The following is a 16,306-nucleotide window of genomic DNA, read 5'->3' on the forward strand; positions in this document are numbered from 1 at the left end:
TTTTCACACACCTGGCCGGGTCTTAGACATCCCCTGACCCTCTGTGGCCCTCGGCTCTGCTGGCATTTCATTCCCCTGCTGCGCTTCAGGGCGGCAGCAGGTTATGGTTGACTGAACCCGAGGCATTCGAAGCCCCAAAGAAAGAGAGAGACTGGTTCCTGACTGCACACAGTTGTGTGCCCAGTGCGGCTGGGGTGGGGCCTGGATTAGAACTCAGGACCCTTGTGGCTTCCATCTATTGCTCTTGCCTTCCGTGACAAATCTTCTCTCCTGCGACGCTGGTTTGACTTTTACAGGATCTTGATTTCCATTTTAATAATCCCAAGCCTTCCCTCGACACTGCAACAGAATTACATTTAAATACACAGCTCACATTTTCTCTTGACATTTTCTTTAGAAAGCAGGAAAGGGGAAAAGGAGAAAGGGGGTAGGTATTCATTCTTCCCATCACAGAGCAAAATTCTTCTCTTTGATCAGAATTCTTTGTTCAGATCCTCCAGGGGGAGGGGGAGGCCAAGGGCTGCTTCTCAGGCCTCCAGGCTCTCCAGTTACCCCTGGAGACACCAGGCAAAGGCTGCATCCAGAGGTCCAGGCTCGGTGGGAACGCACCAGTGTCAGCATTAAGCGATAGGGCTCAGAGATAGTCTTGTCAGTCTAATTGATCTTGAGTCGTTGCCTCTGCTGTCAGAGCTGTCTATCTCCTTACCCATAATCCTCATCACTTTGATAGCCCGTCAGGAATATGGGACTTGGCCCAGCCTTGCCTTCATCCAATAACATTATGAAATTGATACTGACACTTCCATTGGCACTAATTTCTCTAAGAGATTGGAGCCAGAGGACAAGTGGTTTAGCTTCATGGCAGTTAAGCTTTCCAAGTAGATGGGGATGGCCTAAGATTGATTGACCTGTACCCCAAGGAAGGGGGGAGGGAGATGGGAACAGAGGGAGGAGAAGGGATGGAAAATCAATGGCTCCGTCGTCATCATCAAGTGCTATTTATTGACTGCCCAAGGAGGACAGTGTCCTCTCTGGACATTCTGAAGGTTATACCAAGCTCTTTCCAAGACTGCTTCAGAGGGAGTTGGGAAAATTAGGAGAGCGGCATGTTGGCTAGAGCAGTTCACCTCCTCACCTGTGATAATGCCCCCTAGATTCTGGAGTCTGAAACAGCAACCGATTCTACCCAAGACTGTCTTTCCCCCACCCAACACTCCCACAGGAACAAGGCCAAAGCGACTTTTCACGAGGGCAGCTGTCCTTGATCATCCCAACCAGATGCGCTATGAATAATGACGCTGGATAGCAGGTTTAGGCAAAGGCTGTGTGGTCGCCCTCCTCTTAACACGGAACTAAATATACCTGAACCGAGCGAGGAACTCTTCTCTCTTTGGCAGGTTTTAATTCATGACCCAGACCTCCTTTAGGTTAATGGATGCATGCGGAAACAGGCTTTCGATGAGGGGGTCAAAACCTCTTACTTTGGAAAGTGAGAGGGTTGTTTTTTTCTTTTTATGAATTGATAGGTTTAATAATATGACCGATCTGAAGGTCATTCTAAGAATAACACCTTAGAAGTGATGGCAGGAAGAATGTGTGTTTTCCGATTGGATGATTAGATCTTTGGGACTTTTTTCTTTGTGCCAGTGGGCCCCTGTGCCTGTCTTTAGAAAAGCGAAGGGCTGACTCACTAGTGCTATAATTTGCCCAGCCCACACCCACCTCACCACATTTTTTTTGGGGGGGGGGAGTATTTGGTCTGAGTGTTCAATATCCTTGATACATTACACTTAAGTCTATTCTATAGGTAACCCATGGACATATGTTGTCTGGTGAGATGGAGAAGGGGTGAAATTATAAAGAAACACAGACCAGTAAGTCCTTGCGATCTGTTTAATGAGCAGTTATTAACTGGTTCTACTTTATGTGCGAGTTTGTATCCGTTCTGGCCTAGGAGCACATCTGTGTGAGCACCCATGGGATCTGGGCACATTTATGAGGGTCTGGGGCGGGGTACGCACACCACCTCGTGGCTTTGCTCTGTGCGCTGACGAGAGCATGGCACCCCGAGTGCTGGCCTGGCCAGCGGAGCCCCTCCTCGGGGTGGAGCCGGTGAGCATACAGGAGCAGGAGCCGTTCAAGGGAGAGAGCGCCGAGCGGATACAGCGTTACTCGGATTGATTTTGCTGTTGTATTTATGCCTGGCTCACTGCAAGTCATTCGACCTCTGCCCCCTGCACTGATCCTGCCGCAGCATTGTTCCAATGAAACGCGTCTATCACTTTTACAGCCTGTCTGTGGACGGGACGAGCGCGCCCAGAGAGTAATAGGCGCTGTTGCGGCCCGCCCAACAGCCGCCCACGTGTGTGCATGGGGAGGGGAGGCAGCAGCCAGGGTTCAAGGTGTCCCGGAGGCGGAGGCCACCAGGGAAGCAGAGAGGATCTTGGGGCAGGAGGGAAGGCGAGCCCTGGGGGATGGAGCAAGGCCTGTTGCAGGGATGCAGGGGGAGGGGGAGGGGCTGAAGGCGATTGCCAGGCTGGGGGCCTCTCTCTGAGCTGCCTTCCTCTCTCTCCTACCCTGGCTCAGGGACTCCCGCGTGCCCCTCCGCTGCCCTGGGCACGCCTGGGACATGGTCCTCATCACGTGTGGCATCTCTGTAGGTTTACCGTGTCCCTGCTGTAGACCTGGGGGCCCCGGCGTGGCCCGGGTGTTCCTCCTTCCCCTTCTTCCCTGGGGCCTGGCATACAGGCAGTATTTGGAGAACGCGTGGGTGGGAAGGGCCGCTTCGGGAGGAGTGGCATGAATAAGGACCTAAAAGGTTAGGTCCTGCCATGGGCTTAGTGCTACAGTCCCTGGAACTCCCAACTCGTGCCATCGCCCAGCAGCTTCCATGAAGGTCCACTTGGTGGGCAGTCCTCCCAGCTCCCAGAAATGCCCCATTGATCTTCCTCCAGATGGAGACTCGAGATTCACGGCCACCTTCACGTTGCTAGAGCACGTGCGTTTGATGCAGGGGTGGGCAAACTTTTTGACTCGAGGGCCACAATGGGTTCTTAAACTGGACCGGAGGGCCGGAACAAAAGCATGGATGCAGTGTTTGTGTGAACTAATATAAATTCAAAGTAAAGGAGCGGAGGGGAGAGCAAGAGAACCGGATAGAACAGCCGGATCCGGCCCGCGGGCCGTAGTTTGCCCACGGCTGGTTTGATGTGAGCTGGGTTCAAGTCCCAGCTTCCCCTGACTGTGCGAGAGGTCACTTTCACAACTCGGAGCCTCAGTTTCCTCACCTGTGAGATGGGAAGTGTAGGCCCTACCCTGAGTGTCTAAGGCGGTTGCTATGGTGATTGGGTTGATGGATGGGAAAGCGCCTTGTGAGCAATGAAGTGCCATACAGACCTGAGGAGTCTGCTTTGCTGACGTTGTGGGTTTCAGTGCATCCGGTCATGAGATTCCTTCATTCTGAAGGCTCTGTGGTCGGTACCTCTCACCACCCTCTCAGGGAGCATCTTCTAATAAAGGAAGAAGTATCTTTTCTGTGTGACCTAAGGTGACGGAATCTGTGTCAAACCCAGGGGGAGCTGGGCGGGAACCCGCGGGCTCTCGGGGTGTGGGAGCGAGGTAACCTTCTCAGATGAACTGGGAGAAGCGGCTGGTTGTGAGGCTTTCGCGCCAGCGGGACATTCAGGCCTCATTTCCGATCTTAGCTTTGGGGCGTTGTCATCCAGAGTGTTTTCATCCTAGACCTCACTGATTAAGGCCAAACGATTCTGTCCCCGGAGGCGCACGCAGAGGCGTGACGAAGAATACGGACTGTGGTGGCCCTCACCCCCTCCTACTCCAGCCGGATCAGGAGGCTGTCTGTGACCTTGGGCAGACTGCTTAGTGCTCAACTTTAATTCCAGGAGCCGCCTCACCGAGCCACTGTGAGACCCCAGGGCCCAAAGCCCCGGACAGGGCGCCCGGTCCCTGTGCCCAGCTGCTGTGTGTGTGTCCCTCTGGAGAAAGAAGCGGGGTTCTGCAGGTGGCAGGGTGCCTGGCGTCCCTCCGCCTGTTCTTCGGAGTACGGTGCCCAGCGTGTCCCCCAGACGTACCTTGCACAAGCTGTGCCTGGAAAGCGCTGTGGGAGGCCCATGCCACGGCGGGAGGCGGTCTAGTTGGGCAGTCCCCTCAGCCAGTGCCTCACGGCCCAGGTTTCTCCTGGGAAGTCTCCTCCGCTAACCAGCCGTGTGCACTTGAATGTAAAAGAACCTTGCCTGGCCCGGCCGGCGTGTCTCACTGGTGGAGCATTGACCTATGAACCAGGAGGTCACGGTTCGATTCCCAGTCGGGGCTCACGGGGACACTGACTGACGTGCAGCTCCTGGTGCTGCCAGCGCTGGAGTGATGGTCCCTTCCACCTGCCCACAGCCCCCAAGATGTGGGGGGAAACATGGATCATTTTTGAAGGAAATAATGCCTCTGCTTGGGGGTAACATGACTAGTCCCAGTCGAGTGCCTAAAGCCGAACTTAGAAATTGAGAGATTGAGCTGTGATTCTTTAAGGGGGTCTGGGCAAAAACACCAGCATTGTGCAACTGGAAGGCCATCACTCGCTGCTGCTTATGCCTGGGATGCTCTACATACTGTCTGTGTAAAGAGTCTTTGGGAAAACCTGATGACGGTGCCTTCCCTCCAGGCTGATGCTTCTGCCTTCCCAGGCTGCTACCTGACATTCTCCGCCTCTGCACTCCTCCGGAGGAGCTGCCCTTCCAGCTACACCCTGGGGTGAAGCCGGTTCCCTGACACGAGTCCCAGGCAGGACAGATGGGCAGCGGGAGGGAGACCATGGCTGTCCGGCATCAGCAAAACCATGCTGGAGGGCCAGGCAGTGTGTGCAGGGTAATGAGCCCAGCCTCTCAGGCCAGATAGATGTGGGCCTGCCTGCCGTGTATTAGCTGTGTGACCTTGGGCAAATGAGAAAACCTGAGGCTTCAATTTCCTCACCTGCATTCCTGGAATAACAGGATGTCCCCCCGGGTTGTCTCGATGATGAACTGAGACCAGGGAAGCCGTGTGTGCCGAGCGCCCATCCTGCCTTCTCCTTCCTTAAATGTGCTCTCGGGCCGGTCGATCAGCAGCACGATTTTCAATCACCAGGCGATACCTCCAAGCTATGAATGCTACAAGGCGTGAGCAATGCCTTCGGTTCCTGTAAGAGGCTGGGAGGGAATTGGAGCCAGAGAATAAAGCTCCTCTTTTGGGAAATGATTCAGGGAGAGAAGCAGAGGAGTGAGGAGGGCATGCCTTGTTGGCGATCCTAGTGGCGAGGTCTGTCTGGGAGCCAGAGCAGGCAGAGAGGGGCGGGTCCAGGCGAGGAGGGCTGGTGACTCTTGGGCACACCCAGGGCTCACTTGGCCCCTGTCCCACGTGTGCCAATAAAGATGAAGAGATTGATTTTCTTCCGTTTGCCTGGGAGGACTCGGCTCCTTGTCTGAGACAGTGAGTGGAACCCTCTCTGAGCACGGCTGGGTTTTAATTGTGTGTGCGTTGTGCTTTGCTCTCACTCATTTCTGGCTTTTGCGCTCCCGCTCCCAGTCTGTTGATGCCACGCTCTCGCCCACCAGGGACACGCCAGTATTTGATTTTTATCAGTGGGAAAAGCGTGAGGTTTTTAAAAAATCATTTTCTAAATTCGAAGGTTGGCTTGTTTGTTTCATTCTGACACATGACAAAAGCATGAGGCTCGTTCTGGGTGGTTTTTCTTCACTTCCTAAGACGGGGGTGGGGGTGGGGGTGGGGAAGGGGGTTTCAGCAGCGGAGGCTCGGTGTGGAACCAGATTCGATTAGAGCTCAACTTTGGGACAGAGAGTTGGGAAGGAGGCATTTTCAGATGCAGCACACCCCTGAGGACGACGAGCCCTCGCACCCTATGCACAAGGCACTTGTGCGAAGATTGGTTGAAGGAGCCGTGGCACATGCATACCGTCTGAAGGAGAGGATTACAGTACCAGTGTCATGTGTGAGATGGCCACGTTCCTGTGTTAGTCAGCATGAGCTGGGACAGTGGTCGGCAAACCGCGGCTCGCGAGCCACATGCGGCTCGCGAGCAATGGTTTGCCGCTCTGTTGACTAATGAGTTTGCCGACCACTGGACTAGACTAAATGTTACCGTGTAGTTGGAAGCTGTGAGGATTAGGCAATTGTGGCATATTGTGTGCAAAGAGGTAAAGGGTAGTATATGACAGTGGTCGGCAAACTCATTAGTCAACAGAGCCGCAGTTTGCCGACCACTGAGCTAGGATATGCTGTGGTAACAAGCAGTGCCCCTGCCAATCTCAGTGACTTCAAACAGCAGCGCTCACCTACGCCACATGTGCACCAGGTGCTGGCTGGAGACCTCCGCTCTGTGACCCTCACTTGGGGACTGAGGCGAACTGGGGGCTGCCTCATGCTTCCACAATTGCCAAGGCAGGGAAATGAGAATGCGGCAGATCGCACACTGGATTTTTAAAAAAATTATAGATAATTGACGTATATTAGTTTCAGGTGTATAACATAATGACTTGATGTTTGTATATATTGCAAAATGATCACCACAATAAGCCTAGTTAACGTTGATCACATCACATAGTTACAGATTTTATTTTTTGGGTGAGAACTTCTGAGATGTATTCTCTTAGCAACTTTCAAATATGCAACACAGTGTCCTTAACGATGGTCACCGTGCTGTACGTTACATCCCTGGGACTTGTTTATTTTATACTGGAAGTCCGTACCTTTTGACCCCATTCACCCATTTGCCCCCTCCCCCACCCCTGACAACCAACGTTCTGTTGTCTGTGTCTGTGAGCTTGTTCTTCCTTTTCTTTTGCTTTTTTAAGATTCCACATGTTGGTGAGATCATACCGTACTTGTCTTTTCTCTGTCTGACTTCTTTCACTCCGCATGATGTCCTCAGGGTCCATCCCTGCTTTCCCCGAGGGCAGGATTCCTCCTCCTCGTGGCTGAATGATATTCCAGTGTGTGTCCCTGCACACGGATGGTCACAGCTTCTCTGCTGTCCTGTCAGTGGGCCCTGAGGCTGCTCCCTTGTCTTGGGCCTTGGAACCAGTGGTGCTGTGGACCACAGTGGGTCGCAGGGCACGGCGGTCTCTGACGAGTGTGGTTTCCTTTGGATGTACTAGTATTCGCAGAAGTGGAATCGCTGGGTCACATGGTAGCTGCACTGTTTCATTTTTTGAGGAACCTCCTGAAAATCAAAAGGAAGGACGCTGGGGAAATGATGGCAAGGAGGATCTCCCCCTGGTCTGAAAGGGGCATGCGTGTCTCTGTGCTCATGCATCCCCAGGGCCGCCGCTGCTTTTCCCGCCTTCATTTCATGCGGGCTCCCCTTCCCTCCTCGTCTTTTGCATGGACCCTGAGTCAGCAGAGACTTCTGCCGGGTCCCTGCAGCCCCCATGGCAGTGCGCAGCCCCCCAGCTCCTCTGTGTGTGGGGGGGGGGGGCAGGGGGGTGTCTGTCTGCTATTGCAGTGCAGTTCCATCTAGTGTTCTCACCAGGGACCTTTGCTTTCTGGGGCAACTACGTCCCACTGAGGAAAATCTGAGCCATTCCCCGTTCCGCTCCTTATATTTTCCCCTAGAAGGAGCAGGGAGGGAAAGAGAAAGATGCCGAAAATTCAGCTTGGGTCATCCTGCCAGACAAGACACCTGTTGGGGGCCATCAGGATTCCTCTAGCCCGGCCAGTGTGGCTCAGTGGTTGAGTGTTTGATTCCCCATCAGGGCACACGCCCAGATTGTGAGCTCCATCCCAAGGAGGGGGCGTGCAAGGGGCAGCTGATCCGTGATTCTCTCTCATCATGGATTTTCTATCTCTCTCTCCCTCTGCCTTCCTCTCTCTCTGAAATCAGTAAAACAATATATATATAAATTCCTCTAATTAACTGGTGGCTTTATCGTGGTCTGGTTGGAAGAACAAGACCAGAGGTCTGAGAGAGGCGAGAGAGGCTCCCGTGTGGGAAGAGTATCCTGTGATGTGTCCGAGCGGACCTGTCTTCCCTCGGGGTCTCTCCCCAGCAAGGCTGTGAGCCCGCTTCTGTTTGTTTCTGTGTGTCAGTGCAGCCTGACAAAGTACGTGTGTGATTAGGGCGGGCTGGTGACGGCAGAGAGGCCCGTCACAGGCCCGAGACAGCCTGTGTGCCCAGCACCCAGCGAGCCTGGCTCCTCCTGCCCTGCCCCAGGCCTCCCTGGGGGCTCTCCCTGTGTTACTGTCCCTTCTTCATAGCTTAACACATTCCTCCCTGAGCTCATTACAGTGAGAGGGACCTGCTTCCTCTCCCCCGGTGCTGCAGGTCTCGGGGGTTTCTTTCCCCGGAGGCAGCTGACCTGAGACCTGGCCAGAGGGGAAAGGGGCCTTGGTGCCCAGGGTGGACGCCGGAGTCTCCCTCGTGGCTCTCCACCTGGGCGGCTGTCACCTCAGGGGGCATTTGGAAATGTGTTGTCTGGTAGGTGGGGGCGCTGCCTTTATATCCCTTACATTTTTTTATAGGTTTTATTCTTTAGAGCAGTTTTAGGGACCCAGCAACATTGAGTGGAAGGTACAGAGAGTTCCCATATATGCCCTGTCCCCCACATATGGACAGCCTCCCCATTGCCAACATCCTCCCTCTCCCCCAACCATAGTACATTTATTACAATTGATGGACCTGAGAGGGGATGTCATTGCTCATGTCCAGGGGTGTTAAATGCCCTGCCGGGCCCAGCGCAGGCGGAGCCAGCTGCAGGGTCTCCTGGCCCATCCTTTGAGACGATTGGGACTGTGTGTGCTTTGTTGACCTGTATTGTAAGGCCTGTGGTTATGGAAGGACAGAGGTGAGCGTAAGGGCCTGGGGGCGAGGGCAGGCTGATGGGCAGTGGTCTCTGTGACGTGCACTTAGTTGAATCGAGCAGAACGGTCAGCGGTCCTGGGAAGAGGAGGAAATGCTGAATCATCTGTAATCCATCCGGTGAGTCTAATGAGGTGACTCACGCACTCATCTCCCCGTTCTCAAAATTTTAATGACTTTTTTCTCCTTTTCCTCTTTTCTCTGTCTCCCCCTCTCTCTCTCTTTCAATCAGATGTTGGATCTTTGGGTAGAGACTTTAATTTTCTTATCTTTTCTTTCCTATTTACCATCTCTTTCCTTTTTGTTTGACTTTTCGGAACATTTCCTAGACTTTATCTTCCACTCTTCTTTGACTTTCAAAGTTTGATGACCACACATCCCAAGGGCTCTTTCTTTTTTTAAATATTTTTTATTGATTTCAGAGAGGAAGGGAAAAGGAGATAGAAACATCAGTGATGAGAGAGAATCATGGATCGGCTGCCTCCTGCACGCCCCCTACTGGGGATCAAGCCCACAACCCGGGCCTGTGCGCTGACCTGACCAGGAATCAAGCCATGACCTCCTGGCTCATAGGTCGATGCTCAACTACGGAGCCACGCCGGCGGGGCCCAGGGACGCTTTCTTACCGTCTAACTGTTCACGTTTTCAGTGTCACCTTGTCTTCTGGGGCAGTGCCTTCACTGATCTCCCTGGGGAGATTGGTGATGTTTTGAAAAGCCTTCTGCTGCCCGCATTGCCGTTCCTCCAGGTCCCCAATTTCTGCCCTGCCGACACTTGGCTGCCGTGTCTGCTGGTCCTGAGCCGTTTATTCAGACTTGGGCCTTGGGCACCAGAAAGTGAACAAGATCTTGCTTTGTGCGCACGGGTGGGGCTTGTCAACTACTAGGCTCCACTAAGGCATGATCTCAGTGTCCCAGTGTGGCTCAGTGGTTGAACTTCGACCTATGAACCAGGAGGTCATGGTTTGATTCCCCGTCAGGGCACACGCCCGGGTTGTGGGCTTGATCCCCAGTGTGGGGCGTGCAAGAGGCAGCCGATCCATGATTCTCTGTTATCATGGATGTTTGTATCTCTCCATTTCCCTTCCTCTCTAAAATCAATAAAAACATATTTAAAAAAATAAGCTTGGTTTCATTGTGAGACCCCCCCCCCCCCAAATGTTGATAACTCACTGTCTTTTTTGAGGCATTGTTTCTCCAGACAGCGTTCTCGAACCTCCTGCAGGGGGCGATGTGAGGCGAGATGGGTGTGGGTGGGTGGGTGGGCGGGCAGGCAGCGTTATTCCTGGTTTCTCTTGTTCCAGAAGCAGGAAGAAGGGGTGCAGCTTCATGCTGTACCCCAGCAGTCCTCGGGGCCTTTCAGGTTCAATCTCTGTAGGACTAAACTGCCGGTTCTGGTGGGATGGGGCAAGGTGACGGCCTGGGAGGCTTGTTGCAGCCTGAGCCCCCCCCCAGACTTCTGGGCACACTAGCCCTTCGGACACTGGGCTCCCACAGCGGATCTGACTTCCTGGGACTGTTCCCTGTGTGGTCCCGCTGGCCCGTCTTCAGCAGCCCCCTCCTCCCTAGCAAGCTTTCTCCTTCCATGTCTCATCTTCCAAAATGCTGTTGACGTATCTTATTTCCTCCCGTGTCTCCTCTTCCTCCCGTTTGTGCACAAATATTTCCTTAATTTCTTCAGACTTGAAGAAGGAAGGTAAAGACCGGTGCTCGGCTGTCTGTGTTCAACCGGAAATCACTGCGACGTTTTCCAGAAAGTTTCCGGGGTGTTTTCGGAAACGGGCCTCTTTTTGCAAGGCGAGCGGTTACCGCGAGTGTGTGGGCCACTGCTTATTGCCACTTTCCCGGTCAGACGTTTGTCATGGCTTGGAATCAGCCTGCCTGTGCCGGCGGAGGGGAATTCTGGGTCCTCGTGTGCGTGTAGCCGTCTCCCATTTAGTTCTGCCTCATTGACGCCTCACCTCGCTGCTTGATGAGAAGTGTTCTCCTCATAAACTTGAGGGCGATGTAATGGGCTCTGCAGCGGAAATATTGTTCGAGCCGCAAAACCACATCCCAGCAGGCGCTTCGTCTTGGGACCATGTGTCCTGCAAAGCAGCCATTTAAAACGCCGGTGGCACGAAGCCGCAGAGTCGCAGCTAATTCACTTTACGGGGCTTTTATTTGTATGTGTGTGTCAGTCGGACCAGCAAACAGAATCATTGCTCCCCCGAAGAGCCCCCGCATTAAATGTCTATGTCAGCCGGTGTTTGTGAATAACCGTATCCACTGGGTTTCTCCTGGGCTTAGAACAGGGTGGCGTTGGGGTGATGGAGACGCAAGCCGTGTTCTTGGGAGCCATCAGGCAGAGTGGGTCCTTCGAGAGCGGGGCAGGGACCCAGGTGCCTGTGGGCTAATGGGGATGGAGCCTAATCACTGTCACCGTGCAAGCTGGTTCCGACGAGACCCAGGCTCACACCGGCTGGTCTCCCGCGGGCGGGGCACAGTTGGTGGCAGAGCCCAAAGAAAGTTGTGCCCTGTTCCTTAGGCACCTGGTGGCCACGCTGCAGAGGCGCGCAGCCCCCAAGGCCCTCACAGAGGTCCCAGGTCGCAGGGGTGCGTGGGACTCACAGGAGAGTCTTCAATCCAGACGCCCGGGCTGCAGCCCACACCAATGGACTCAGACTCTTTGGGGCGGGACCCAGCCCGGGCAGTTCTCCAAGTTCCTGAAGGGAGAAGGGACAGCGTGCAAACTGCTGCTGGGTCTTTCTTTTTCATCCTACTGTTGCTACTTAAGCAACGAAACTTCTTATTTCAAACTGATCTGGGTTTGGGGAAAGTGAGCGTAATTTACGTTGCAGTCATTTCGGCTCACTGGTTGATGTCTCCGGTGTGATGTGGCGGGTTTTCCTCTGAATTCAGAATCCAGGCATCTGGGGATGTCCTTGCAGTGGGTTTTGTGCCCGTGGGAAACATCGGAGCCAAAATAGTGAGAGGGCGTGTGGGCAGGGCCGAGCCCTGGCACGCCGGCGTCACCGGCCCTGGTCTCTCCGTGTGCAGGTCCCGTGGCTGTCATCAGCGGGGAGGAGGACTCGGCCAGCCCGCTGCACCACATCAACCACGGCATCACCACGCCCTCGTCGCTGGACGCCGGGCCCGACACGGTGGTCATCGGCATGACCCGCATCCCGGTCATCGAGAACCCCCAGTACTTCCGTCAGGGCCACAACTGCCACAACCCCGACACATGTGAGTACCAGGTGGAGCGCTGTCCCTTCTGGGGAGGGGGGGAGGGTGGCGATAGGCCATGAGGCTGGGGTTCTGGAACCTTCTGGGGTGACCTGCTACCTCCTCACCTCCCCCTCTCTAAGAGACCCTCCCTGTTTGTCTCAAAACCTGAAGAGTAGCCTGGGCCGAGGACGCCATGGGCAGAGTCCCGGGAGCAGCCAGAGGCAGGACCCAGCCCCACAGGAAAGCAGGGGGCGCAGACTGGCCGGGCTTCTCGGTAGACCTGGCCTGTGCATTTAGGAAACGTACCCCGACTCTGCCCTGGTGGCTCCCCTGAGGTGGGCAGACCCGCCACCCCAGCCTCCGGGAGGGAGCGAGCGAAGGGCCGAGCGCCATTTGAATGGGGACATCTCGGCAGCTGCCCCTCCAGTGCCCGCAGTGCGCACTCCCTGAGGGTCCCATGGCCGTGGCGCTAGGACCCCCACGCTCCTGCAGGGTCTCACTCAGGTCAGGGCTCAGGCACCTGTTCCATCCTGGCCTCTCCCCTTCTGCTGGTCCCAGCTCCTTACTCTGTATGTCCGCTGGGGCCTCTCCAGCTCCCGGGGCCTCTGGCTCGGCCATCCAGCCAGCAGCTGTTCCCCTTGCCGGGTCCCCACGTTCAGGCTACCCTCAAGGGCAGTGCACCCTCCTCTCCCGCGCTCCTGCCCCCCAATGGCAGCCCCTTCCCAAGGGAGCACAGAGGCCCTGGAGACTGCCCAGAGCTGGAAGGGACAGATGGGCCAGGGTAAGGCCTCCTTGTAGGACAGGAAAACCGAGGGTCTGGAGGGCTGTGGGCTCCCCTTCTCTGCCCCCAGGCTTCTGCCGTTGGCTCTCTCGATCTCGCCTGGTGCTCGGGTCGGCCTAGGAGGGAGAGCCTGGTCTTGCTCCCCTGTCGGAGCTCTCTGTGTTGGGCCCCCCTCTTTGTAGCTCCCAGAGCTGTTGCTGCTCCCCTGTCCATCTTACAGCAGAGCGGGCACTTGGCTTCCCCATCGGGCTTTGCTTCTGCTCTTCTGACTTCAGTGAGAGGATCACCAGTGGGAGGACGGGGCTTGAGTCGGGACGGGGCGATCATCCTTCCCTCTCCCCCTCCCGGGGGTGTCCTCCAGCATCGGGTTTGTCAGAGCCCATCAGCGCGGTTAGAGGAAGGACCTGGGTTCCGGGCAGGGGAAGGAAGACTGTGATTCAGACGCAGAGCGGGGCGCTCAGTGCACGGGGCGCTGCTGCTCTGGGACGGCTCTTGCCTCAGATCAGGTTCGCCCTGGCCGGACCCGGGTGTGGCCGAGGAAGGCCTTCTGTGGTTGTACCATGGGGCACCCGTCTCGGTTGACGAGTGGCATTGGTATTGGAAGAGAGATGCAGGCATGGCTGTGTTGAGTCTGCACTTGATTCTCCTTATTCGCAGTCGTTACATTCTCTAAAGTCCCGTGAGCACTGCCTTGGGGCCGCGGAGCCATTGCGCCTAGAGGAAATGCGGGGTTCGGTTCCTGCCAGCCCCTGGCCACAGCAGTGTGCTCGGCTGGTCAGGACCAGCTGCTTCGTGCATGTTCGGCTTGAAGACTTCTTATTTAACAGGTGCTGTTGCGTCACTAACATTGCCCTCAGGGTCGACAGTACCGACGCACGCCTAAACGAAGCTTCCCTAACCCAGGAGTCCTACCTAACACCCCTATTCGCTCCGTAAGGCACCGCAGCTTCTTGCTCTTAGGGGCATAGCCAGCACTTCGGCTCTACGCTGTGGGACACGCACAAGAAGGGTTATTTGGTCTCAGCTGGGTTTGTGTGTGTTGGGGGATTCAAACACTTACCCCCCGTGCATGTCTGTGAGTGACTGTGAAAGTGCTGCCATGGGGTTTCACATATGTTTTAGGGAGTCTGATACAGACCCAGGAGGGGACAGAGAGATGACTCGGTTACACACAGACCCAGGAACGCTGAGGATGGCCTGTGTCCCTCCGTGGACGCTCTGGGCTCTCCTCTGGGTCATGTCTGTGCTCGTGTGAGCTCCCGATACCTGGCTGTCGGCACAGTGGCCCGATGGGGGTGAGTCTGGCTCGTGGGAAAGAAGTCTCAGTGTAAGTGGAGACCCTGGAGGGAGTGTGGGATGTGCGTGTCCTGTGATGTCAGGTCCCTGCATCCAGGCAAGGGCTTTCGCCCAGGAAACCGTGGGAGGAACGCCTTTGGGTGTGGGATGCCAGTGGCCTTCCAGGACCTGACAGGTCTTGAATGAAGGACGGGCCGTGGCGGCCAGGGCAGCAGGTGGCTGACAGACCCGAAGGGACAGGGAACAAGCAGTGCCTCCTGGAAACCCGGGAGGCGGCTCCACGTGTCAGACCCTGCCGTCAGGGAAAGGGCTCGTCCCAGGGAGGCGGCGTGTGTCCTGTCAGTAGACAGCAGATGGCCTTACTGGCTTTCAGAAAATGCGCGGCGGCGACAGACCCTGCGCGCACCCATGCCCGCGGTTTGGCTGCTCCTCCCTCTGCGGGCCAGGGCTGCCTCGGGTGGGCTGGGGGGCACTGCCCTCCCTCCCGAGACACGCAGGCCTCTGACGACAAAGGCTCCGTCCGTCCAGGGAAGTGACTGCGAGTCATCTTGCCGTCTGCGCTGAGACACTCATACGTGATTAAGGCCGCATGCGCCTTGGCGATGAGTAAGCAGAGGGCATCTCTGGCGCGCAGTTAGGCCAGGGCCCCTCGTCCTGGGGGTGGATGGCAGGAAACGGGACTAAGGGTGGGGCGGTGCTTGGATTGCGGGCCCCTCCGGGGTCCCCGGGCTCTCTTGTCGGCTCCCTTCCTCATCCATTTGTGATTGGTGGTTACACAGAGGAACGGGCTTGGGGTTTGGGTGACCTGGGTCAAGGGGGAAAGATGGTAACTCCACTTACTGCGGTGACCCCTTTGTAGGGTAAACAAATACCGAATCGTTACGTGTACACCTGAAACTAATATAATGCCATAATATCAGCTTTATCTCACTAAGAAACAGCAAGAAACAAACAGTGTCATGTGGGAGGAAATCGCAAGGACATAGAGCTGCCTGACTGAGGCCTCACTTCCTCAGGCCCCGGGAGGGGTTCAGCACAGGAGCCCTTCATTCCCCGCACATGCGTTCATCGCGGTGGCGGGACCGCCCTGCCCGTGTGGAAGGATGCGGCTCCTCTCCCAGCGCCTCACCGCCTGTCTGTCCGCAGTCGGGGCCAAAGCATTTTTCATAGCGTGTCAGGCTGCAGGATATTGAGAGATCGCTCGCACACGCCCTTATCCGATGCCTGCGTCCCCTCGCCCACCACCCAACAAGGGCTCTGCGTTTGACACGGTCTCTTCTCCGTGTGGTCAGCCTTCCCAGGGCCCTGACAGCCGAGCGAAGGTGCTCCCATGGGGCACGTCCCCAGAATCCAAGGCCCAGCGAGCCCCCTCACGGTTTATTTAAAGCCCCTGGTTCTCAGAAGCATCTGGAAATGGATACATCCCTCCTTGTCACACAGCCGGTCTGGGGACAGATCCTACCTACGGAATGAGACGCCCAGGGCGGTCTAGACGGGTCCCTGGGGAGAATTACGAGGTGTTTGTAGCAACGCTGGGCCCTTGGCTACCTTTGTCCGCCTGTGACCGCCCTGGGGCTGCCACGGCTGGGTGGCGCTGGGCTGGAACAGAGGCTGCTTGCTGTCAGCAGTCATGCTTCAGGCCTTCCCCAGGCCCTGGGAAGGCTCCTTGGTCTTGAGGGTCTCTGCCTATCTCCTTTTCCAAAAACCCCGATCTCAGAAGACAGCTTTGCCTCTCTGTGAGAGAGCAGAGGCCCTCGGGGGGCTAACCTGTCTTCTCCTTCTCCCCCTCCCTGTCCCCAAGTCAGGACTTCTGCCTGCATTCACAGGTTGTCTCTGCCTCCACCTTCCCAGGCTCAGCCATCTGAGCCTCTGCCTCCCTCTGATCCCACCCCTTCCTCACGTGCCTGCAGACAGGGGCCTCTCCCTGTCCTGCCCAGCCCTCCCTCCCCTCCCATCCCCCTCCAGGTACTGCCTGCCTCCTGCTCACCACTAACCTCTCCAAGTTCCCTGCCCTGCAGCCCCTTTCTCATTCCATTCTCCCGGGAACCCATGAGTGCTCCATCTTGATCCCTTTGTGAAACTTGACCCCATTCCTTTGCGTCTCTTCTCTTTAAGTCACCCCAACTGTGCTGATTTCTCTCCCATTCATCTAGTCAA

At 55.9% G+C, this 16,306-nt stretch overlaps 1 protein-coding gene across 14 annotated transcripts in view; it reads left to right on the top strand.

Moving 5' to 3' along the window:
* NTRK3 (neurotrophic receptor tyrosine kinase 3) overlaps window positions 1–16,306 on the top strand; it is a 398,804-nt gene that overhangs the window by 120,739 nt on the left and 261,759 nt on the right. For all 14 annotated transcript variants that reach the window (XR_013959681.1, XM_080651648.1, XM_080651651.1 and 11 more), the window contains one exon: window positions 11,902–12,090. Coding sequence is in view for 13 of the 14 variants with exons in the window: in XM_080651648.1 (XP_080507774.1) it covers window positions 11,902–12,090 (189 nt within the window). In the remaining variant the exon portion in view is untranslated. The remainder of the gene's footprint in view (window positions 1–11,901; window positions 12,091–16,306) is intronic.

The sequence above is a fragment of the Plecotus auritus genome, assembly GCF_963455305.1.
Source record: "Plecotus auritus genome assembly, chromosome: 15".
In the NCBI taxonomy this organism is placed as follows: Eukaryota; Metazoa; Chordata; class Mammalia; order Chiroptera; family Vespertilionidae; genus Plecotus; species Plecotus auritus.